The sequence below is a fragment of the Centropristis striata genome, chromosome 17 (assembly GCF_030273125.1).
Source record: "Centropristis striata isolate RG_2023a ecotype Rhode Island chromosome 17, C.striata_1.0, whole genome shotgun sequence".
NCBI classification, from domain to species: Eukaryota; Metazoa; Chordata; class Actinopteri; order Perciformes; family Serranidae; genus Centropristis; species Centropristis striata.
In genome coordinates, this window is record NC_081533.1 from 24,770,942 (window position 1) to 24,793,957 (window position 23,016).

General features: G+C 40.8%; 1 protein-coding gene across 3 annotated transcripts in view; it reads right to left on the bottom strand.

The window, feature by feature from the left end:
* The window catches only part of nlgn2a (neuroligin 2a), a 232,551-nt gene that overhangs the window by 150,985 nt on the left and 58,550 nt on the right, over positions 1 to 23,016 (bottom strand). For all 3 annotated transcript variants that reach the window (XM_059355476.1, XM_059355474.1, XM_059355475.1), the window contains one exon: positions 2,039 to 2,929. In XM_059355476.1, the coding sequence (XP_059211459.1) occupies positions 2,039 to 2,534 (496 nt within the window). In that variant the 5' untranslated portion in view covers positions 2,535 to 2,929. The remainder of the gene's footprint in view (positions 1 to 2,038; positions 2,930 to 23,016) is intronic.

Sequence of the window (23,016 nt, forward strand, 5' to 3'; positions counted from 1 at the left end):
GCCCGGGCAGACAAAAACGTCTGCCGAAAGATCTGAGTTGAGAGAAAAGGGTTCTTGACAGTAAAAAAAAAGTAAGAAAAGTCAAATGTCACCTAATCCTTTTCTCATGAAGCACCTGGAAACTGCTTCAGTCCTGGCCTTTGTTCTCTTGGTTTATAACACCTTGAATGGCATCTAGTATAAAACCAGAGTGGGGTAATTGAAAAATTCTTTGACCCTCCATGGAGTATTTTGCATATTGTTTCATTTTTACACACATATGCAGCCCATCATATGCATATGCAATTTTTATGGTGTTTAAAGTACTGCATGAACCTGGAAAAAGAGTTAAAACATTCACAGAAGTTTTCCAGACATTCTTCCACATTGATTGAACTTCAACAGGCTCCTTTCACTTATGAGTTGTCCTAATTGACCGTTCGCTAAACCCCTTCCCCTGTCCCGCCGTTATCCAACGCAGCAGTTGTATCTGGGGTTTTAGTAGAGAAGTATGTACGAAATGGACTTTACTTGTGATGTATGCTGTTAGTCAACTACAAAAGTTGCGCCACAAATACTAGTCAATTAAACTTTTATTTAAAATACTATTTAATCTATGTACAAATTGAAATGTGAGAGTTGCCGCTCATCCTGCAGCTGCGGTGGCTCTCAGCTCTGATCTGAACTCATCAGACGCTAACTGATCGATGTCATTGACCCAGTTGGTCAGGCGGGTGTATGGGCGGGGCCTCGATGCTGCAGCTTCATCAGCCGATCACGACTGCAGACTCTGGCTCCGAATGCACAAGGCGGCAGTTGAGATATCTGAGATAAAAAATGGGCTAGTGCTAGAAAGTTCAATGAATCAAACTTGCACGTTAAGATACTATTGGCCAAACCATGACTTTCGATTGACGTTCCACTACAAACTAGGTTCATGAGGCGCATTTATGACAAAGTGACCAGGGACATATTGGGGATTTCGGCAGCATCGATTTGGTTTGTGAAAAATGTGAAAAATGTGAAGGACTCGCAAAACCCAATATTATTTCTGATAATGTTTAATTTTATAGATTCAATTCTGCTCAGTTTTGACTGTTTTGTATGGAAAAGGATTTGGGCCAGGTAGGAGAAAAAAATAATGACATTATGCAGTTTGAGAAAAAAGTCGAAATGACGAGAATAAAGTCAATGTTTTGTGTTCAGTAGAGTTGGAAAGATTTGACGGATTGGTTGTTCCAGTGTCATTAAGTCATCAGAGGAACATTATTTTCTATCCATCTATCTATTCTAACAGTTAGTCAGACTGCAAGCTACAACCTGATTTTCATTAATGTCACAAATGAGCAATAACCACAGTATTTGTTACAATATATGTAGTAGTACTAAAATGTCCCAACACATAAATGAGCTATTCTTGGTAGAGGCTACCACAACTATTGTTTTGGGAAAATCTGCTTTCATGTAATTTATGTGAATTTTTTAGACATATATTAGATGTATTGAGGAAAATCAGGTTGGAGCTTGCAGTCTACTTTACAGAACTCAAAAAGTTAAAAGTCAAAAACTTTATTCCCGTCATTTTGACTTTTTTCTCGAAGTGCATTATGAAATTCTTTTTCACTTCTCTCATTATTTTTTCCTCCTACCTGGCCCTAATCCTCTTCCATAGTTTTGTGAGGGTTTTCCTACTTTTGACAAATCTTAGTTTTCTCAGAGAAATTAGTCATTAGGAACACCCATACCCTTTAAATGAGTCAGCTGGAAACATTAAAAAGTCAAGCAACTCTGAGTATCACTTCTTAGAAATAAAAAAAATAACTTTTCCTAATTCTGTCTAAAATCAAGGGAAAATGTAGAAAAAGTGATGAATCTGTACCCATTCTGACCGTAAACTGTATGTAAAATGTAGTAGGCAAGTATAGAAAGCTTGACAAGCCTAGCCAGACTAAGTGGATGGGGATGGGGCTTTAGCGAACAGTCAATTATCTCATGGTAACACATTAAATCCCTCATCTCCCAGCCTCCCCCAACCCTTTAATTATTACTGGCCACTCACCATCCTCTGTGGGCACGTAGATATTGAGGTAGAGGCAGTCCTCGCTCTGGTTCTGGATGTAACCCGCCGCCACGTCCAGGTTGTCAGTGAACCACACTGGCAGCATAATCTCCGGGAGCACGCCGTGGACGTTCTGAGGGCACACGGGGGCGAACTGGGTGGCGTTGCGGATCTCCTGCCAGGATCCCGGGGCTTCAGGCGGTTGAAAGCGGCGGTCGCCGATGGGTGCCGTGGCGTAGGGGACGCCCAGGTACTGCTCCACGGGGCCCAAGATCTCATTGTTCAAGTCCTTCTTGATGCCTCTGATCTTGCCGTAGTTGGTGGTGACTATGGGGTTTTTGGAAGGGTCTGTCTTCTGGCTGGAGGCCAGGCTGAAGAGCAGGATGAGGCCTAGTACACCCATTAGGCACCAGTCTGTCATGAGACTAAGGGGGCGTGTCGTGGGCAACAAACCCCGCCGCCTCTGTTTACTTAGAGCAAGTGGAAGGGGGTACATGACTGGATTCAAACTGTTCAGCCACCTGCTTCTAGTCTGTTTTCTGTGTTTCTATGAGATAATGTGGATTATAATCAACAGTCTGGAAGGTAAAGCATAAAAGGGGATTAAAAACAAAAGCAGGCAGACCCTGACAGACTTAAAGGAGCTTTTTTTTGGAGGTTTGATCAAGACCAGGAGTGTTGAGTGAAGGTTATATGGAGGGCAAAGCAGTTTCTGGGGGAAAGAAGGGTCCTCAGGGTGCTGGAGAAGGAGGCCGGACTTGGGTGTGGGTGCCAGGTCAGTGCAGATTCTGAGCAACAAGGATCCGAAACGCTTCCCCAGCCATGGTTCTGTTGCGTTCCATCCCTATTGGTCTTCTATTATCCAAATCATTTTTTTTACAGCCGCTGATTCTGCAGAATGAGACAGAGGAGGAGGAGATTTAAAGGACAGTGAGAGGAGGAGGCAAAGGGGGGAGAGAGAAAGATAAGAGAGATTATAGTTTATCTGAAGCAGAAATTTATTCCATTAAATGTTGTCAGTGCAACATTTTCCCTTCAACTGTTGCCCAGCAAAAAATATTACCTGAAATGAAAGCAGTGGAAATCAGACAAACAGCATTGTTGAGATCAAGTCAAAAAGACTTTTTGGGAACATTTAATGTGGTGATCAACTTGTTTCGCTTTACGGGCTAAAAATGAAACATTTTCCAGTATGTAGAGGAAAATACAATCCTTGTGATCTTGTTAGTTCCTCTGGTTTTTACAAAAGTACCTAAACTGCCAACTATATATACTCCATGTTAAATGCACATTTCTATAAGACACTTTTTATCTATTATGCATGAAAACCAGTTACAGTTTTGTTTATTTAAATCTGCAGGGCATACATGAATCAAGTTCCAGTGTCAGTTTCTGTAGTGGTAAATGAAAATGGGCGAATAAATATGAATAAAATAACACTAGAACGAACCAGGGCTGGTCGATATATCGATATAAAAAATATATTGATATATTTTCCTAATGTGATATTGAATTAGTTCTCTTTTTTTCCTTCTTTATATATAAATGCTGCCCTTATTAGGATTTGTCATATTTAGTTCTGATGTAACGTTTGTAATTGTTTCCTCATATAATTATATTTATTTCAGAAAAAGATTGGCCTATTTTATTTCATAGGCTATTTCCATTTAAGATATTTTTATTTAAATGTGCACTTTATGGAGCTTTGATTTAAAAAAAAAAAAAAAAAGAAGGTACTCCTGTTGAACAGTATTTATGTTCACTTAAATAAACGGTTTCAATAAAACTACTTGTGACATGTCATATTTGGCTTTGACTGAACATTTGCTCTCACTTTGTGATAAAAACATCGGGATATATATTGTATATCGATATTCAGCCTAAATATACCGGGATATGACTTTTGGTCCATATCCCCCAGCCCAAGAAGGAACTTTTCATAATACAAAAAACTGTTTTCAGCTTTTCAGACTTTTCCTGAAAGTATGTGTTGCATGCTTTCTGAAGCGTAAAAGGCATTAAAATAAATCAATCTGAGCATTAATTCCTCTGACGATCATAACTGAACTTGTTCACCCTGTCCTGCTCTGACCTGTATGAGAACATGCACCAAATCCCGCTTGGTGAACTGTGTTTAACCCCCCAGCTTACACCGAACACATCTCCGCAGAGCTCATGTAGTCACACCACTACATCTTCTAGCAACACTGTTACTGTGTTACCGATGCCTCAATATTTATGGCTATTAATTTCTTAAAGGCTTCAGGGCTGCTTCTGGAGATAAAAGTACAGTAAACAGCGTAGAAGAGGAGTAGAAGCTGGAGATTAGGGTGAGCCTTTCACTGCCCAGTAAGGTCAAAGGTCAATAATGTGCGCCTGTAAGCAGCTTATAACGGCCCGGGACACTTTCGGGCAACATGCGGAGCACAGAGACACACGCATGCATGCACGCAGTAAGCCTTAATTGACCCACACATGAATGAGTGCCTACACACTGTACACTCATTCATGTAATCTACTGCGGAAATGTGCAAATCCTCATGTAACAGTCAGAAATGCACGAGGAGATTACACCGTCATAACATTGTTGGGTGTTGTTATGTAATGTAATGGTAGGGGGGAAACACACACGAGCAGTAATGAAGAAACAGAGAAATCTCTTTTTTATGTTCACACACTATTTCCGTCTTATCTGATTTTTAAAATTCACCATCACCTCTTTCTCTCTTTCACGCTCTCTCCTGCTTTATCGCCATGCCATAATTGTCCCATTTAAAGTCATCATTAACCGTATTATCGCATCGCCTGCACCCACTGAAGCGCCTCTGTGTTTTTGTTGTCTTTTTTCCCCCTCTCCCACTGCCAATAAAGCCATTTGAATTTGAAAGTATGGGAGTTAAGTGTCCTGAGGCAAGACGGCAGATAATTAGAGTATATAGGCTGATGAGCAGGCGAGCACTCTCACTCACACTGATGTAAGACATACAAATAAGAAGGCTCATTCATGTAATAATAAAGTTTCTTATGTACAACAAGCTCTTCAAGGGGAGGAACTGTGAAAGTGTGGTGAAAACACATTTTCGTTCTCTCAGTAATAGCGAGCATCTGTAATCATTCATTGTCTCCTTTTGGTACAGTGTGTTCAGCTTAAAGATATTGGTGTCTGCCTTTGTTCCTCTCAGCGTGGACTTTGTTGTTCTACCCACGCGCCCCCCGTGTGTGTCCGCGAGTGTTCCCTCTCACAGAGAAGCGGGCAGAACGATGTGTGCTCTTATTAAACCATGGAGAGTCTGGAGGCCGACCTGCTCCGCGCAGCGCGCAGGGACGACCCCCAGCGCCCGCCCACACGCACACCAACTAACATTTACCATTAAACTTTCATCCTCCAAAACACATAAAAGAGACTGGGAGATGGGAAGGCAGAGATGAAGGGAGAGTGGGGGGAAAAGAGCAGGGACAGCAAGAGACAAATGAGAGCGAGGATGGAGATGGAGAGGAAGCAGGTCCTGGTGTTAATGAAAAGCTTCTCTCTGGTCAGTAGAGACCCTCCAGAGTGCTTGAATTAAAGCCACAGCAGACTTCTTAACTGACCCTGGATTTTTTTTTTTACATTCAAAGCTTCTATTTAGCCTTTCAAATAAAGTTTTGAATGTCTGGCGCCCTTCTGTAATGTTTTCTTTTTTTTAAATCACCAAAATTACACTATTTATTATGGCCAGAAAACTGAAATAATTGTCGAATTTTCAAATTTCCGACGGCCCTTGAACTTGAAATGGTGTGACAAATGTTCCATCATTAAAATGACAAAATGAAAGCTTGAAATTAAGTGACATTGCTCCCACTGCTGCGTTCATCGGATGAGTTCCTGATGGTGGCAGGTGGCACCAGCAACCAGTCTGTGAATGTGTGTGTGAATGGGTGAATGAGCGCTGTCTGTAGTGTAAAGTGCTTTGAGTGGTCGCAAAGACTAGAAAAGTGCTACATAAGTGCAGCCCATTTGCCATTTCATCAAATCACTTTGTTTTCCATGTCTCCACTAACATTTTGCACAAAATAAACCAAAACACTAACCAAATGTTGTTAAAATCGTTAAATTCTGAGCTCCTCATTGCAACTGATGTGATTAAAATTCAGTGAAACTTCAACTAAAGGACAGGCAGAAAGTAGGTTGTGAATAAAATGTAAATAGTTCCATATGTATAGCACATTTTTAATATTGGTAACACTTGTGTATATATCTGTATACATGTTGGATATATAGATCACACTTTATTCCAATTATTGTAAAAAAAAAAAGTTGCATGACTTAAATATTGCAGAGAAAATAAAATGCCCTGAATCCACAGAGGGTTAAGCAGGGAGAGGGTTAGTTTTCAGGGAGAGTTTTTGACCGCAGTGAAAATGTTGCTTTTGTTGCTTATTTGTTCGATAAAAACATCTTGTCAGTTTTTAAAATGATACATTTTTTTGAAATGATTTTTTTTTCAATGCATTTTGACTTTTTGACTTTACAGCACTCTGGAGTTAAATACTCCTACGCATCTCCCACTGGAATCTAACTCTACAATTATTATAATACAAATAATAGTGTAATGTTTATCTGTAACTGAGCAGAAAGACTGGGCTTTAATAGAGTGGATATAGGGCTGGGCGATATGGAATAAAAGTCATATCCCGATATATTTAGGCTGAATATCGATATACGACATATATCCCGATATTTTTTTCACAAAGTGACAGCAATGTTCAGTCAAAGCCAAATATGACATGTCACAAGTAGTTTTATTGAAACCGTTGATTTAAGTAAACATAAATACAGTATAACAAAAGGAGTACCTTTTTTTTTTTTTTTTTTTTTTTTAAATCAAAGCTCCATAAAGTGCACATTTAAATAAAAAAAATCTTAAATAAAAATAGCCTATGAAATAAAATAGGTCAATCTTTTTCTGAATTAAATAAAATTATATGAGAAAAGAAAAACGTCACAAAATAACTAAATATGAGAAACCCTAGTAAGGGCAGCATTTCTATATAAAGTAAGAAAAAATAAATTGAACTATGTCGATATGCAATATGGTCTAATTTCATATCACATTTATCAATATATTTTTTATCAATATATCGCCCAGTCCTGGTGGATAGACATGCAAAAGAAAATGCTGTGCAGCAAACAAATATTGATTTAAAATTTGAAAATCCCCTCAGAGGGGGGGCCAACTGGACTCCTCTTGCCTTAAAACTGCACCTCAAGCCTGGGCAGGTGCAGAGGGCATCAGAGGCCCACACAAGCCAAAATCCTTGGTAAAAATCCAAGGCCCTGGCAGGCGGGAGTGCGCCTGGTGGGATCTCCAGAATTTCGGGGTGCATCTGAGTGTTCAATTGCTAATTGGCTCAATTAGAGGGCCTAATTGGTCCAGCTTTGCTGTGAGCAGTGGGAGAGCTTAAGTGATTGATGAAGCAGAGAGGGAGAGGAGGAGAAGAAGAAGGGGGGACTGGTGGGAGGAGAGCTGAGCGTGGACGCGCAGCCATATATTGTAGGAGATGTATCCACTGAAGTGCATGTTGTATTTGGAATGCAGGTTGGCACACACTACCACACATACAGACAGATTTAAAGGAACAGGTTCTCTCAAAACACTGCATCCCTGCGCATCCAGGCAGCACTATCACACTCATGCACACTCATCCTTGATTCATGTGATCAGGAGAATGTTTTTCCTCAATCCAGAGGGAAAGAGAGGGGCCACGCGGGTCGTTCAGTGGCACACCATCAGTATAAACCTCATCTTTCTCTGCTGCCGCCCTCTCTCACTTGATATTTCTCATCTAAATGTGTTCCAGTGAAAAAACCTCTGGAGGACAATGCAATACAAAGGATTCTATTTTCAATTCTTGACCGGCCGGGTTACTGCAGACTGCTGTATCATTGAGGAAGAGCACAAAGAGATGCAAAACAATGATAAAAATGTTTTCCATGACTAAACATTATTCATACAAACCAGGCCTTTAGCAGACATTTCTACCCACTGCAACGTACAATCTGCAAGCACGAGGCGTTTGTCATCATGCTTCAGGACTCAAACCTCAAAGTCTGTTGTCTGCTCGGCCAGACCCGTAAATCTGAAATGCAATTCTGTTGACCTGAAATGTCCAAATTCCAATAGATGGTGCAGTAATTCTCTTATTATTTGGCCCACAACAAGGCTGTAACAATGTCTCCGTTACTCAGTACAGTCGATATCCCCTCTGCTGTAAAGAATATGAGTGCTGTGAAAGAGACTAAAGTCGACAGTGAATGCTGAGCATATAACACGGAATGGACAGCTAAATACTTCTCACGAAGGTAGAGAAGAAAGCAGAATGACTGATCTGTCAGGAGACACCAGACACCATTTTTCCAGCATCTACACTGAAAGACTGTCTTCAAAGTAAAGGGAAAATAAGGCAGCTTAATGTCTCAGGAGTTCGCAAGCTCAGCAAGACAATGTGTGTTTACAAAGCATCTTTCAATTCAGGACCAGGTAAACAAGGCCGGTCATATTTCTGCTCACGAGATAGCATATCACAGAAAAGTGTTCATTTAAGGGGCGTTCCAAAATTATTGTAAGTTAGAGAAATAGTCGGGGAGCACATTTTAAGAGTTTCGCTACACCGTACAATCACTTAGTGCCAAGATGACAAACAAGGACCTGACTATTCAGCAAAAAATGTAATACTTGTTTTTTTTTCTGCGGTTTATATCTAATCTAATAGCAGGTCATTTTGGGAAAGTCTCAGTTTCTTGCAGAGAGCTGAGAATGAGAAGAGTGATAGATTTACGGTCATATCTGGATGCTTAAACCTCTTTCATGACATTACAACATAAAAATTAAGCAGCATCAAGCCCTGCTTTCAATTTCTCTATAAAGTATTGATTTAAAGCTCCATGCCAGTTTTTGTTTGATGATGGTAGGCCAAGTAAAACTGGAGATAATATCAAGTATGTTTAGTATAAAAATATAGAACTAGATGTTATTCTCATTTTACCTCTTATGTGTTTCATTTGTAACCAACATTTAAAATTCTTCATTAAGCATGATTGTCTTTTGAAAATCAGATTAGCCCAGACTCCAAAGGGCTAATACATTTTTATATGGATTAAACATGCAAGATATAAAATGTTTATTAGTAAGCTTTGACCAGCTGGTATATAGAACAAAGGGAAGACTTTGGGGATGGGGTTTGTGTCCCGCATGAAAATAAAAATTAAATTACTTTTTACATAACTTTTTTTTTTTTTTTTTTTACATAACTTATGTTGTTTATGTAACGTTCTTTGTTTACGCAACGTACACAACTTGGCTCACTGCTTATGGGCCTTTTTTTACCCCAACGTTTTTTAAAGTTTTTTTTTAAGGATTATTTTTGGGCCATTTTTCATGCTTTATTAGATAGAGATAGATAGAAAGGGGGAGACAGAGGGGAAGACATGCGGCAAAGGGACCTCAGGCTGGATTCGAACCTTATGAGGTCTTCAAAGTCAGAAAGATTGAGAGGAGATCTGATCAGAGGAGTCTTCCATGTGAGGTGGTCTATAAACTGAAGAGTACACGCACACCTCTTTCCAACCTGAACTGTGCTCTTTTCTGAAATACGTAGTTTCAAATGTTTAACATACTTGATATTAAGAAAACAGGTAAAAGTAAACGTACATTTATTTACTGTTTAAACTGTCTTTTATAATGCCTTATCAGGAAATTGACCACTGACCTAAATTCACAGAAACTGCAGCCTTTTTTACAACCACTAACGGTACATGTATCTATAATGACCTATTTTTAGAAAGATGAGCTGTACCGTTAGCTGTGAAACGCTCATTTTGCCAAATGTTCATATGTGTCGTTATGGTAATGACAAACAGTCTTTTCTGTCTTTTAGGTTTGTAGATCTTGTTGCAAAAAAGGGAAGGGTAGACATTATCCAGTCTAGTATTTCCACATCCAGACTGTCGGATGTCAGAATGGTATCAATCTTCTCCTGTAACTCTTGTTGAGAAAATGAACAACCATAATCCAAAAAAAAAAATATTCCTTTAAGTAAAGGAGCACTGAACACACCGCTTAATGTAATACTCAATTAACTATGCCTCAAAACAGAGGAAGTCTTTGCCGTGAGTTAATTATGCAGGGTTAGATTTTTTTGACACAGTTTGGAAGAAGTGAATTCGCTGAAGGGTTGTGTCAACACAAAAGGGTCACAAAGCCTATTAGAGGGATATCACCTCTAAGTGAAAATAAAAGACAGAGGAAAACAAGTAAAACCTGAATATGGAGAAAATATCATTGATCAAGAAGCTGTTGTGAATGTGTTTTTGACACTTATTAAGTGTCACAATATTGTACAAATTGATTTAAAAACTTTTAAAAAACTGCCTAATTAGATATTGGATAATTGGATTGCTTTACACTTTGCAGGTGTTGTTACAGTTGTGCGGTTCTGTTGTGTACGTGTGAAAATATTCTCCCTCATTAATTACAAAAGATCTCACCAGAGATCACGTTCCACCAATTATTACTTGTCCTTTATTCTCCCGATCTCTACTTCAAACTGACACCAGACTTTGATGTTGTTGCCATGAGGGGGAGAGCTGCGTCACTGCTCATATTAAGACGAGAATTACATAAAGTGCTTATGATTCCATGTTTTCAACAGCAAGCCTACTTTGTTATCTTTAATTGCTGTGAGGAGTGTTCTGCACCACTTTATGTGCTGCAAGAGGCTTCCTCCAATTAACCTGCCGTTAATCTTCCATGTGAAGGTCACGTCTCTGCTCATGGTGACTGCAGTGTGATCAGGGAGCGTGATTGAAATTGCACCTCATTTGGGGGGAAATAAGCGGTGGTCCTTTATGTTTCTAAAGCCTGGGTGTGGATTTGGATTAGATGAGGTTGTGTAATTCACTCATGTATACATCAAAAGGGAAATGGTGTTTTATGGGACATGGTTTGATGATTGAGCCTTTTTATATTCTACTATACCCTTGCATGTTTCATATTTAGCTTCTTAAGATTTAAGAGTCTCTGTGCTGATATTAAACCGAACAAAAGAAAGAAACTGTTTCAAATGTTAAACGCTGCCCGAACACGATGATCATACAAGACCAACGTTGAAATGAAATAGTCTAGAACTGGAGAGATTTCTGAAAAAAACATCTGCACAAAGTAAGTCAGTACAAATCTGATTGGACATCAAGGTTTACCCAGGTCTAAAACAAGCTTGGGGAAAACAAACCAGCACGCAAACTTTTAAGTTTGGAAAATGAGACTCAATCCAAAAGGGACCCGAGAACGAGCACGATATAGATCAATGGTTAAATCAGACCCTGTCCCAAATGTGGTGGATCTAAACAAGCCCAAGCTGACATACTGCTATAAGTTTATTGGATGTACAAACTGTGTCCATAAACTTTAGCGAAAATGACATGTTTCAACAATGTTAGAAATCTAGGAAGAACGTTGAGCTGATGGCCAGGTTCTTAATGTCTCATTTTGGAACATTTCACTCGACAACAGATGCCAAAGTCCTCAAATGTTGAATGCTGTCTAAGAATCAACCATGCAAGACTTTTGCCTCAACTAAACTATTCGAAATTGGCCAGATGTTGATCTAAATCAGGAGTCATCTAATTTTATAATTAGAGGTGTTGAAATATGACCAAATATTAAAGGTAAATTTATAATTAAATTTAAATATACAGATCAAAAACAAACCCAGAAAAAAAACTAACAAAAGGTTGGATCCAAAAGGGACCAATGACAGAACCAGTCCAAAATATACTCAAGGAAAATTAGATCCAACCCAAAATACTTTGGACCCAAACAGAAGACTCCATTAATGAGCAGCCATAGTTGGAAAAAAACAAAGTCTGCACTAATCTGCACTAGTTGGGGACAGTCAGCATGTCTTGTTGGCACAAAAATCGTGAGGGGAACAGACCTGACCCGACCTCAGTCGATGTCAATCAAACATGCTTGAATTTTTTGAGCCAAATCTGGACATAATCAGGTAGTGTCAACTGATTTACGACCCAACTGCAAACACGTGTTGCCAACAGCCAATCAAAAAGAGAGGGTGGGACACAGGAAATAGTGTCAGAAGATGACGGGAAGTATCTGGAATACCAAAACAACGATTTTTTGTTTAAGATTTATTGGCGGTTGGCAAACAACAAATTGGTGCATTATCACCACCAACTGGTATGTTTGTTTACCCTTTAAACTCTCACCCTCGCGTGAGTTTGATGTGTTCAGTCGTCTTTAGTCGGTTTGACAAATGATGTAGTCTGTGATCCCTCATCAGGCGCAGTTAATTGTCTGATCCTAGTCTTTCAGTTGTAAAACAAAAATCTGCTGAAATCATGAAGTGTGTACTCCAAGTCATTTCAATATCTGTAAAGACTGTGAAAGTTGTGTCGTGTGTCCCCAGCTTTAGATATAGTAAAATGATGGCCCGAGGACCCATGGCAACAGAACAGAACCCTACCTGGACCTGTGAAGGCTGATACTAGACAGTCATTGACAACTTACTTATACTCTGTGCTACAGGCAAGGTAAAACACATCATGTTCCACTCCTCTCTGTTGTGTTTTAATCATTGCACACATGGTTTCTGATTTGGTTTCTTAAGTTCAATGTGGCTCTTTTGCTAAAAAGTTTCCCCAGTTTCCTCCAGCACATATCAGCCTGGGGATCACAGTCTCAGAATCGAATCCATCACCATTCTTCCACATAGCTTACCGAGCACAATCTAAATCCCACCAAAACCAATTCCACCCAATTCTACTCCAATACAACGGCAGAACCACCCACTAAGACCTCCCCTGTAATTGCTTGCCACCTCTCCCTCCGTTTTGTGTTGCCAGTCAGTCTGTCAGTGCACTGGGTTCAACTTAATGATAGATAATAACCTGACTTTGCCAGGGTGGTGGTGCAGGCTAATAGCTGGAATTCAGTGCGTGAAGGATGCTGGACAGATGAGGTCAGGAGTTACTAACTGAAAATGATCGTGAGGGTCAGGAAAATGAATCAAAGCAGTCACATATATGAAGTGAATCTCAGCAGGTGAATGCACAAGTAGAAAGAATATATACAGCACATTTAGCATATTGTATGCGCCCACGCACACAAATACATTACGCTCATTATCACCTCAAGGCTTTCAAGGTCTGACAGAATTTGAATCAGCACAGCTCATTTGTTTTGGCATTTGCTAATCAAGGCTGAGATGTGAAAATTGGACCTTTAAACGTCAGTAAGTCCGTGACTGTGTGTATATTTGTCCATGAGCACATCTGCATATGTACATTTAGCAAAAAGTTAATGTTGTTTTGAGTATCTGTGTGTGTCCGTGATGTCTGTGTGTGTGCTTTTGTCTGTGTGACAGCAGTTTGATGTGTTGATCGCAAAGTAATTTTGAGGGCATGGTAGAGTGGATGCTGAGTGGTTGAACAGAAAAGGGCCGTTTCATCTCTGCAGATGCCACATTAATGCCAGGAGATGGGGCGGACATAAATGTGTGTGTGTGTGTGTGTGTGTGTGTGTCTGTGTGTGTGTGTCTGTGTTTGTATGTTTGCCATCCTGCTGACAGTCTTCGTGTGAGCTCCGAATAGAAAAGAGCCGGCGGCCAGGTCAGTGCTCGCTCAGGCTCCTGTCAATGCCTTATTTTTATTATTTTTCATCTCTCTCTCTCTCTCTCTCTCTCTCTCTCTCTCTGTGTGTGTGTGTGTGTGGGAAAGAAGGAATCAAGACTGCACGCATAGCTGAAGGGAGGATGTATGTTAAGAAGATGGAAATGTAAAGAGCAAATCTAATCATTAAAATTCAGCTTTTAGAGAGGGGAAACAGCATTGTAAGGTCATGGCTGTCATCTGACGTTGACAAAGTAATGGAAAAAAAGCTTCCAGTCATACCCGATTTATGCAGTTCCAGGAGTGTCGAACTGCATAATGATTGGCATAAATTGGGCATGTCTGTAAAGGGAAGGGGAGACTCATGGGTAACCATGGAACCCATTTTCATTCAGATATCTTAAGATCAGAGGTCAAGAGATCGTTCAAAAATTGACACGCTGGTATTTACGTTGCTAAAATTTAGCCTCACTTTGAAGGATAACTGACAAGATGTGGATGGTTGAGGGTCAGTTGCAAAAGATTTCTGAGGGCTTCAAGTTTTATATGACACAAGCATCTTCACTGAGTTATTTAAACTGATCGCCAGCACTCCATAGGGTCTCAGAGGGGTATGAAAATCAATGCAGCAGGACCAGAGATATTTTTTCCATGCCCTGCTAATAGCCACTAATGTAGCCTGAAGGAGCTAGCCTCAAGCAGAGATAAGATACAGAGTCTGGTAAAGCTTTCTCCAAACCCTCAGAATTTTTTATTTTCAAACTTGTAGTCTTCAGCGCAGTAGTACGGCCCAAGACTTTTAAACAGACACTGATGTGTAAAAATTGATGGAGTTCCCCTTTAGAATTGGGCAAAGTTTGGTTTCTAGGAAATCTGAATTACATAACCATTGTTTTAAATGTACTTTGATGACTATGTTTCAGCTTGTAGCATATTCTATGGGACATATTCATATATAAAGTGGTTATATAGTTTATAAATTATTTTCATACATGACTGTTATTGCATGGATTGGCAAGGGAGATCGCACTGATGCTTGACAGCAAATAGGCACAAATACTTTATAGGCACTTAAGAACATCCAAAATCTATTAAAAGAATGTCTGTAAACATCTTCTTTGCCTCACAAAAGCATAAAACTTTCCCCTGCCACACTGAAGAAATCACATAGGAATATACGGTTTCTATTCAGCTGTTCTATCTTTATACATTGTACATTGTCTTCTCCTCTTCCCCAGACTCTATTCATGCATTATAGAGACTAGACTGGCCTGACAGTGGAAGAGAATGGGCTGATAGACTGCCAGCTACAATACAGACACAATGGGAGGATGCAGAGACAGAGGGAGGGCGAGACAGAGGAGGAGAGTGTAGGGGCTGTCAGTGAAGTTGTTGACAACACAAAGACGTACATGCATAGACATCAGTGTTGGGTAGCGGCGGTATAAGTGTGTGTGTGGAGGAGGGGGTGTTGGGGTTTCAGACCACTGGAGCGCTAAATTGGAAACAATGTGTCGGCAAGAGTTAAAAGCAAATATTTACAGGGCTTTAATTTGCATTGGGAGCAGTGAGTTTCCTGTGTGGGTCAGCGCATCGACGGCAAAGCTGAGGAACACGGAGGGGCATGGGTGGTAATTAGACAGACAGTGGTAGATTAATCACAGGCTGACAGCACAGCCTCGCAGCCACACACAAACACATTCACAAGCTATACGCAGCCCCATCACTTAGTCTGGCTCGTCTGGCAAAATACTCTGGACGTTTTCCTCTCACCCAAAGAGGATGAGTGTATCCAGCTTTGACGAGCATTCGCTCGTATTTTTCGGCTATTTCTTAAAACACACACTCCTGCCGTCGTGCTCTGATTACCTGCTTCTCCCTCTTCCTCGGTCGCCTCTATAAATCACTGGCTCTAACCCCCACTCGTCTCTCCTGTCCCTTAAGGACAGCTCCTGAGCCGCTCACACCCCCCTCCCCTCCCAGAGATCCTCCAGTGAGAGCGTCCAGGAGAGGCAGAGGACATCATGGCCCTGCCCCAGGGGGAAGAGCTCTTCTATAGGCTGGAGGATGCTGCCACAGCTCAGAGAAACTTGAGAACTACGGGGGAGATATAGTACTTGGCTGAGAGCGTGCCATTAAATACGTTCCATATATCATAAATATTTTACCGTCCTCTAAGTGGTTTTGACCTTGGATGGCAGTACTGTAGGTAATACCACACTATTTGGGAGACACAGCAGAGTTTTAAAACTTTTAAGAATTTCTTACAGTGGTGATTAAATTGGCTTGAAATTGATATTTAAAGGTCTTGTCTACGTGACCGAAAGCCTATTTTACCTTTAGTTTACAACTGAAAGGGACTCGCTTCTTTTATAGTGAACCACCATCAAATGCTGGGTTTTACAGTGCACCATTTGATTTGATTATTGAATTCTGAACAGTTTTTAATAAATACAATAATGTTTAAGTTGGAAAGTTTAGGAAAAACTGCCTTTAACTTCCAGGACCTTGAAAGTGATTGGTTTGACTGCTGCAGTACAGATTAAACGGTTTCCAAGCTCTCCTCTCTAAACTCTTGGCCACTCTTTTACAGCACTGTGATCAGTGAAGGACTAGTCACATTAGCATGTTAAAAAGCTACACTTTTACTAGATCCCTGCAGGTAAGTCCAATGACTGCAGTTTCTCTAGCAAGGCTAGTTGGTCACCAACAGCTATAGTTCTGGACCTAACGTTGTTTGCAAAATGGAGTCTGATTGTATTGAAGTCTATGAGAAAATGACCCTACTTCTCACTTGATTTGTTACCTCAGTGAACATTTTTTCTAACAAGCTAATGGTCACAGTCGCTAGTTTCAAGTCTTCTTCAATACAGCGTGATGTTCGTTTAGTAAATTATGGTGCCATTCAGAGTAAAATAGACAATAAACCAGGTTTATGATTCCATGTGTGACTACTTTGTGACTGACAAGGTGCTTTTACAGCACACTATGTGCTTTCATCTTGGAAGTTTGACCCTTTAACAATGTCATTTGGATTCAAGTTGATTGGAACACTTGGTCACTAAAAGCACATGCTAACAAGTTGGGTGTTGGCGCCAAATTCAAGACTTCAAAACCATAGTTCATAAACCAGTGGGTGATGTCACAGAGGTACTCTATGGTATAGTCCCTAGCTTCGAAAAACAAAATTTAACAAAGATGTGCAGATGAATATGGCTGTGGCATTTTGACCAGGCTAGCTGTCAATAATATAACGAGATGTAAATGTAGACCAAGACCTAAAATTGGAGTAAATGGAGGGTCACTTTTTAAACTGGGTGACTGGGACGCACCAGTGCACCAATGGCGAGGATTTAGCCCGAGGCAGCATGGGGCACAGTTTGAGAAAATGGCTACGCTGTGTTTGTGAGACAGGGTGAATGGGGTGTAATTGAGCAAATGAATGCTGCTCAAGGGAATCTGACACATAGAGAGCAACAGTGGAATGGAGGGTACATAAGGACAAATGTTCCCCAAGCCTGGCTAAAGTAAAGATGATGAATGTCAGCTGTAGCTTACAGCTGCTCACTTGCCAAGCAGAAAGGCACTTGGACTTTGTTTACAGTCAGACAGGGATTTGCAACCTGGGACTGATAAAAGCTTTCCATTAAAATATTGACTTAGAGGATTAGGAAGGTAGGAGAAGTTGTGTAAAGTGACAGAAATACGCAATTTTCCAACTGAGATGCCATCAAGGCTCAATGGAAAAGAGATATTAAGACATCAACAGATAATTGGACGTTTAGTGTGAATTTGCAGAGTATAATACAGCAAATATGGAAAGATAGTTGTACTCACACTTATGCCTCCACACAAGTTATTTTTGACACTATCAGTGAATGAGAGATCCAAGAAATGGTGTTGTTTTTGACACTTGTTTACTAGTATGTTAAATTAATAAGTAAGACTTGGGAGAGCTGCTGCTGGTGTACAATATTAGATGCAATAGTCATTGTCTTTGTCTAAGACAGAGACAAGTGTAAATAATCTTAAGTACTACAACACTAAGAGGGCCTTTGTTCCATTGACTGGAATTGCTCACGAGCGGTATCGAGACTGTAAAGAAAAAGATAATTCCTTATTGTCCATCTTCCCCAGCATTTTCTTTGCCAATGTACAGTCTCCAGCGAACAAAATCGATGAACTGCAGGTGCGGATCACCTTCCATGAATGGATTATGGACTGCAACATCATTTTTTAGAGAAACATGGTGACAGCAGCAGTGTTCCTGATAGAGTTCTGGTTTCTCTCTCAAAGAATACCTGGAAAAACTTGGTGGCCACTGGGGGCCACCTACAGAGGGTATTTTGCAGATAACATTTGTGGCCATGTAACATCAAGCAATAGTTAAAGTCAAACTCTGCTGTTTCCCATTGATCTAGAAAGACTTAAACCCCTTAAAAAAACATTTGCCAAACTCGTGCTCAGCCCCCAACCTTCCACATTCAAACCCAAAGATTGAAAGTTCCCAAAGATACCAAATGTGTTTGGCTGAATTTGAGATATCGAGTGTATTTCCATTTAATGGAATGGTGCAGCCATAAAAGGAGTCTGGGCTTTAAATATTTCATTCGGTGTAGACATCGTGGCTTCAATGAATACAGAATATATCCAATACTGTCAGACAGAGTGGAAAAATTTTAACAACCTTAAAATTAATCTTCAGTGAACTTTATATTTGTGGTACTCCTGTGCAGAGTCAAGGTAAGTAGATGTAGTTTTGGATATATTTATAGTTGCTGCAGTACAGTAAGGTTAAGGATAGATTCTAGTGAAGAGGCTGTTGTAAACGATTGCGGGGCCAACTGAGGACGTGACACTGAGAAATGAAGTCAGTGTCATTTGGCTGGTAATGACCAACTATGAACCTTGAGGAAGAGCAATATACATAAAGATGAATGCCTTGGAAAGTGATCGAGAGAGGAAGAGGGGAGGGTTTGGAGCAGTGCCATCCTGATCTAGTTGTCCCTGACAGATGGCCAGTGAGACACACGAGCAGCTGATGTGTATGATTGTCTGCTTCCCAAACAAGAGGACACGTCAACACGTCCCTCTCTATCTGTTGTTGTCCTCCTCTCTCCACCCTGTCTATTTCGGTCTTCAATTAATTTAATTCAGTGCAGAGTAGAAGTCTGCACTGCATCCTTCCAAAGCCAAGGAGAGGATGAGGGATAAATATCAAAAGAAAGGGCATGGTGAAAGTAACCCTCAGATTCTAATCAGCATCATTAATAACAAGTTGCAGCAGCTAAACACTCTTCCTCTCTCCCCAGATCTGCCTCCCTCACCTCCTCCTGTCCAATGGCTATTAACATGAGTCATGAATATTCATCCAGTGCTTTAATCTATAGCTGAGCTCATCTAGAAGAGCCGTGTTTGTTTTACAACTGGGGGAGAGCTGGAGGAGCAAGATGTGCTCATAAATATACTGTACATGATCAGCATCAGATAATATGGAGTGCACTGGGTGTTTTTTCCCCACAGGGACGGATGTGCATGATGATTTTGTTGGCATGCTGAATGTACAGTACAGTGTGTTCTATATATGGACAGGTAAAGGCTGCAAATACAATTATTTTTCCCATTAGCTGATTGTTTGTTAAGTGTTAAAAGTGAAAAGTGCCAATTCACCATAAAATCACAATCAACCACAAATATGTCCAAGCTTCAGTGGTGCAGAACAGTAATGATGATGAAAAGACTCAGTATTTACATAAAGTGTCGCTGATTTCAGACAGGAGTTGGAAAAATCATGCTTCTCATGCAAAGCTAAATAGCTTATAGCTTTAGCTCACAAGTTGTTGGAAAATTCTGGCTTCATTTTAAACAAGAAACCCATGAAAATTGTCTTAAATATGCACTTGATGGCTAGAGACGAACTAGAATGCTGGGCGATGTCTACTGAATTGTTCACAGTGATGCATCAAGGTCGAAGAAAGTATCGTTTTTGCAGGGTTGTCTACTCCTGTTAAGGTACTATAATTGATGTTTTCAAACTCAAAACTGACATTTATTTACTGTACAAGTTCTCCTTTACTTGTTCTAACTTGATTAGGGGACAACATAAGAGCCTTAGTGTCCACCTGCAGTTGCATTAGCAAAATCAATCTGTGCACCAATGGTAAATCAGAATTGTTACTTTTTAAGGATATATTGGATGCCATTAGCACCCCCCTTGCCAGTGGCTTGGATGAGAGGAAAGTTGGCACTTTCACAACCCAAGTCCGTTTGGTTAGTCCAAATCAGTGTGAAATTGATACTTTTAGTTCATTTTGTATTTAGTCTGGTTGGCTTTCACAGTATGAAGGTGGTCGGCTGGAAATATATCATATTTTTTATATATGTAACATGTTTTGTGTTTTCAGTAGGTTACTTCCTGTTTCCAGTTGGTGCATTATCATATTCATTTTGAGCAAACTTTTAAATTAAATACATATTTATATATATTAAATACATATATAAAATAAGAATTAAATGTATAGTATATTTACGTTTTGTACATATATATATATTTAAAATATATTATGGTATAGAAATTATAATTACATCATTTATTGATTTTTTTCATTTATTTTTAAAAATAATTTAAGTAAAGTAAAATCCACTGTTAAAAAACAACTTTTCAATAAATGTAAGACGTTTACCAAAATCAATGTGTAATCCTGTGAAATTCACCTGTTCTTAATCTTGACCAAAATCACTGATTATGATTTTTGTCACATTTGATTAGCCCTAACACTGACAGGACTGACTGACTGAATGAGGTCTGCTGGTTTGCAGCAAACAGAAACACTCCTGGATGTCTTTAGCTACCGCAGAGTTTACTGGCAAAATGTTCACCTGCACAAAGTTTCACTCTGTTCCTGCTTCTCTGTCTTTCCCATCTCTCGTCTCTGCTCCTGCCGATGCTTTCTCCCTCTCCGATTCCATCTGAGACAGTTTGTCTTTTCCCTCCTTGCTGTCTCTATCTTTCTACAGCGGTACGACTCCTATAATCTGCTCCCTCCCTTTCCCCCTTTCTTGATCCCTCCTCCTCTGCTGCTACTGTACTTCAATGTGTGTGTGTGTATGTGAGTCTGCGGCGTGTTTGAGGTGTCACAGCAGTGTGGTGCAGCACAGTGGGATATCGAACACCGCCGCCCCGTCACTCTTCTCTCTCTATCTCTGCATCTAAGGCATCGGGAGTCTTTGCCCCTCGGCGCCCGAGGAAATAATGAGGTGCAAGAGGAGAGTGGCGTCTTTGCCACTGAACAGAGACTGAGTGAAGAGTGAGGCGCTAGAAGGAGGAGGCCTGAGAGACTTGTTCCACTTGGTGTTGGGGGGGGATGAGGCAGGTTAAGCTCAATCCTTGGTGGCATGTTGCCACAGACCGCCAGGGGTGAGTGTGTGTGCATGTTAGCGTATATGTCCCCATTTCTTTGTCGCTGTTACTCAGTTGTTGTCACTCCCACCTCTGGGATCCATGTGCACCAACTGGAGCAATTACAAGTAAAGTGTTTTTCTCTGAGTGTGTGTTTGTGTGCATGTGTCTTCACTCGTTAAGCTTCTGCATATGCACCCAGAGAGGCAGTGCAAAAAAAAAAAGTAGGTTACTCTGTTTTTTTTCCTTCCATTCCCCCAGCCTCTCACTTTTGTTGCCTCTCACTCTTTCTTTCCTTTGCTGCCTCAGTGCAGCAGCATGAAAAATGAATAAGACAGTGCAGCTTGTTTGATCCTCTCTCACAGCCCGTGCTGTAATTTGAGATGGGTGGTTGAAAGGGGGGGGTGGAGGAGTATGACTATAAACCCACTTTTAACACATGACGCAAATCTAGACGCTGCAACTGCAGCCATCAAGCCTCAACCCCGTTATAACGGTCCCGCTTCGTTTTCCCTCGCCTTCATTTCAGCTGCCTTCCTTTGTTTTACCTTCTCTTTAGCCCTCACTCCCTATTTTCTTTCTCCCCTGGGTGCAATTTCCACCGAGATATATTCAATGCTCAATACTCATCTACTTTTCTCCTAAATCTTGCTGCCTGTGAGTGTACTGTGAGTCCCTTTTAGTGTGCGGGCAGGCGGCAGCAGCCCTCTGACCACAAGGAGAGGACAAATCCCCTGCTCATAAACCCATAATCTTTATAGCTCCCAACAAGAATAATTGCCCTTTCAGGCCAACAGTAGGCGCTACTGCTAATGCTAAAGTGTGATTCCCACATTTGAGTGCATGGTTTAAATTTATGGCGTGATTTAATAGCTAAATAATTTGATGTAAATTCTAAGCTAAATCAGTCATTCTAACCTTGGACCATATGTCTGCAGACTCGTGCCAAATTACAATTGAGCAGCAAGTGCTTCACTGCAAAGTATCATCTAATAACCATACTGTGTTTGTGGAGGAGCCGCTCAGATCGGGATCTCCCGGTCTCAGGGACGGCAGCCACACCGGCACAGTCCGAAACACCAAATGACACCACTGAAGTCAGGGAGTGATCCTGGATTATGTCTGCCGGCTGCTCTGAGGCTCTGTAATTAATTACAGCGGCCAATAATAATTAGGGCTGGGCACCGGCGAGCAGTCGCCGAGCAGAATGTGGAAAACTGGCGGCTGATCTGGTGTCTGTCTACAGCCTCTGAGCCCTGTGGGCGCTGCCATGCCACGCTAGCACCTGCTCTCAAACTGCGGCAGCTAACAGCTTTCAGTGTGTGTGTGCGTGTGGGTGTTGGCAAAGGGAGCCGGGTGACACGGGCTGTTAGGAAAGGGAGGGAAGAGGGGGCACAGTGTGCTCCGACAGGGTGGTTGATTCACAACAATACGCTAGCGTCAGCCACTAGCCTCTTGGGCTTACTGAGCTGTGGAGCTGTGATTCATCTGCTTTAATTCACTGGAGCTGGATTGCTTTGTGACTGGGAAACAGGCATACACACGTGTTGAGCGAACAGGTGTGTGAACAAACACTGCATACACAGAGGCCATAACATAGCAAACAAGTGCACAATAGCACACATGTTCAGAAAGCAGCCGTTCTGTTGTTTGAACTGAGTCTGGTACAATGTGATCTTTATGTGCTTGTTCTTACCCAGATGTAGACCTGAGAATGTGTAACACAGATACACAATGAGCACACACAATGCATTAAATATGAGCATTCAAGCTGCTCATGCAGTGATGAAGGCTTCATAGAGAGATATGTAGGAGCACAGATTGTGACAAAGCGTGCAACAGTGTACTGAAATGTCTTAAATGATGTGATTTTTTTCAAAGAGTGAGCGATTACTAATATGAACAACTGTTTGA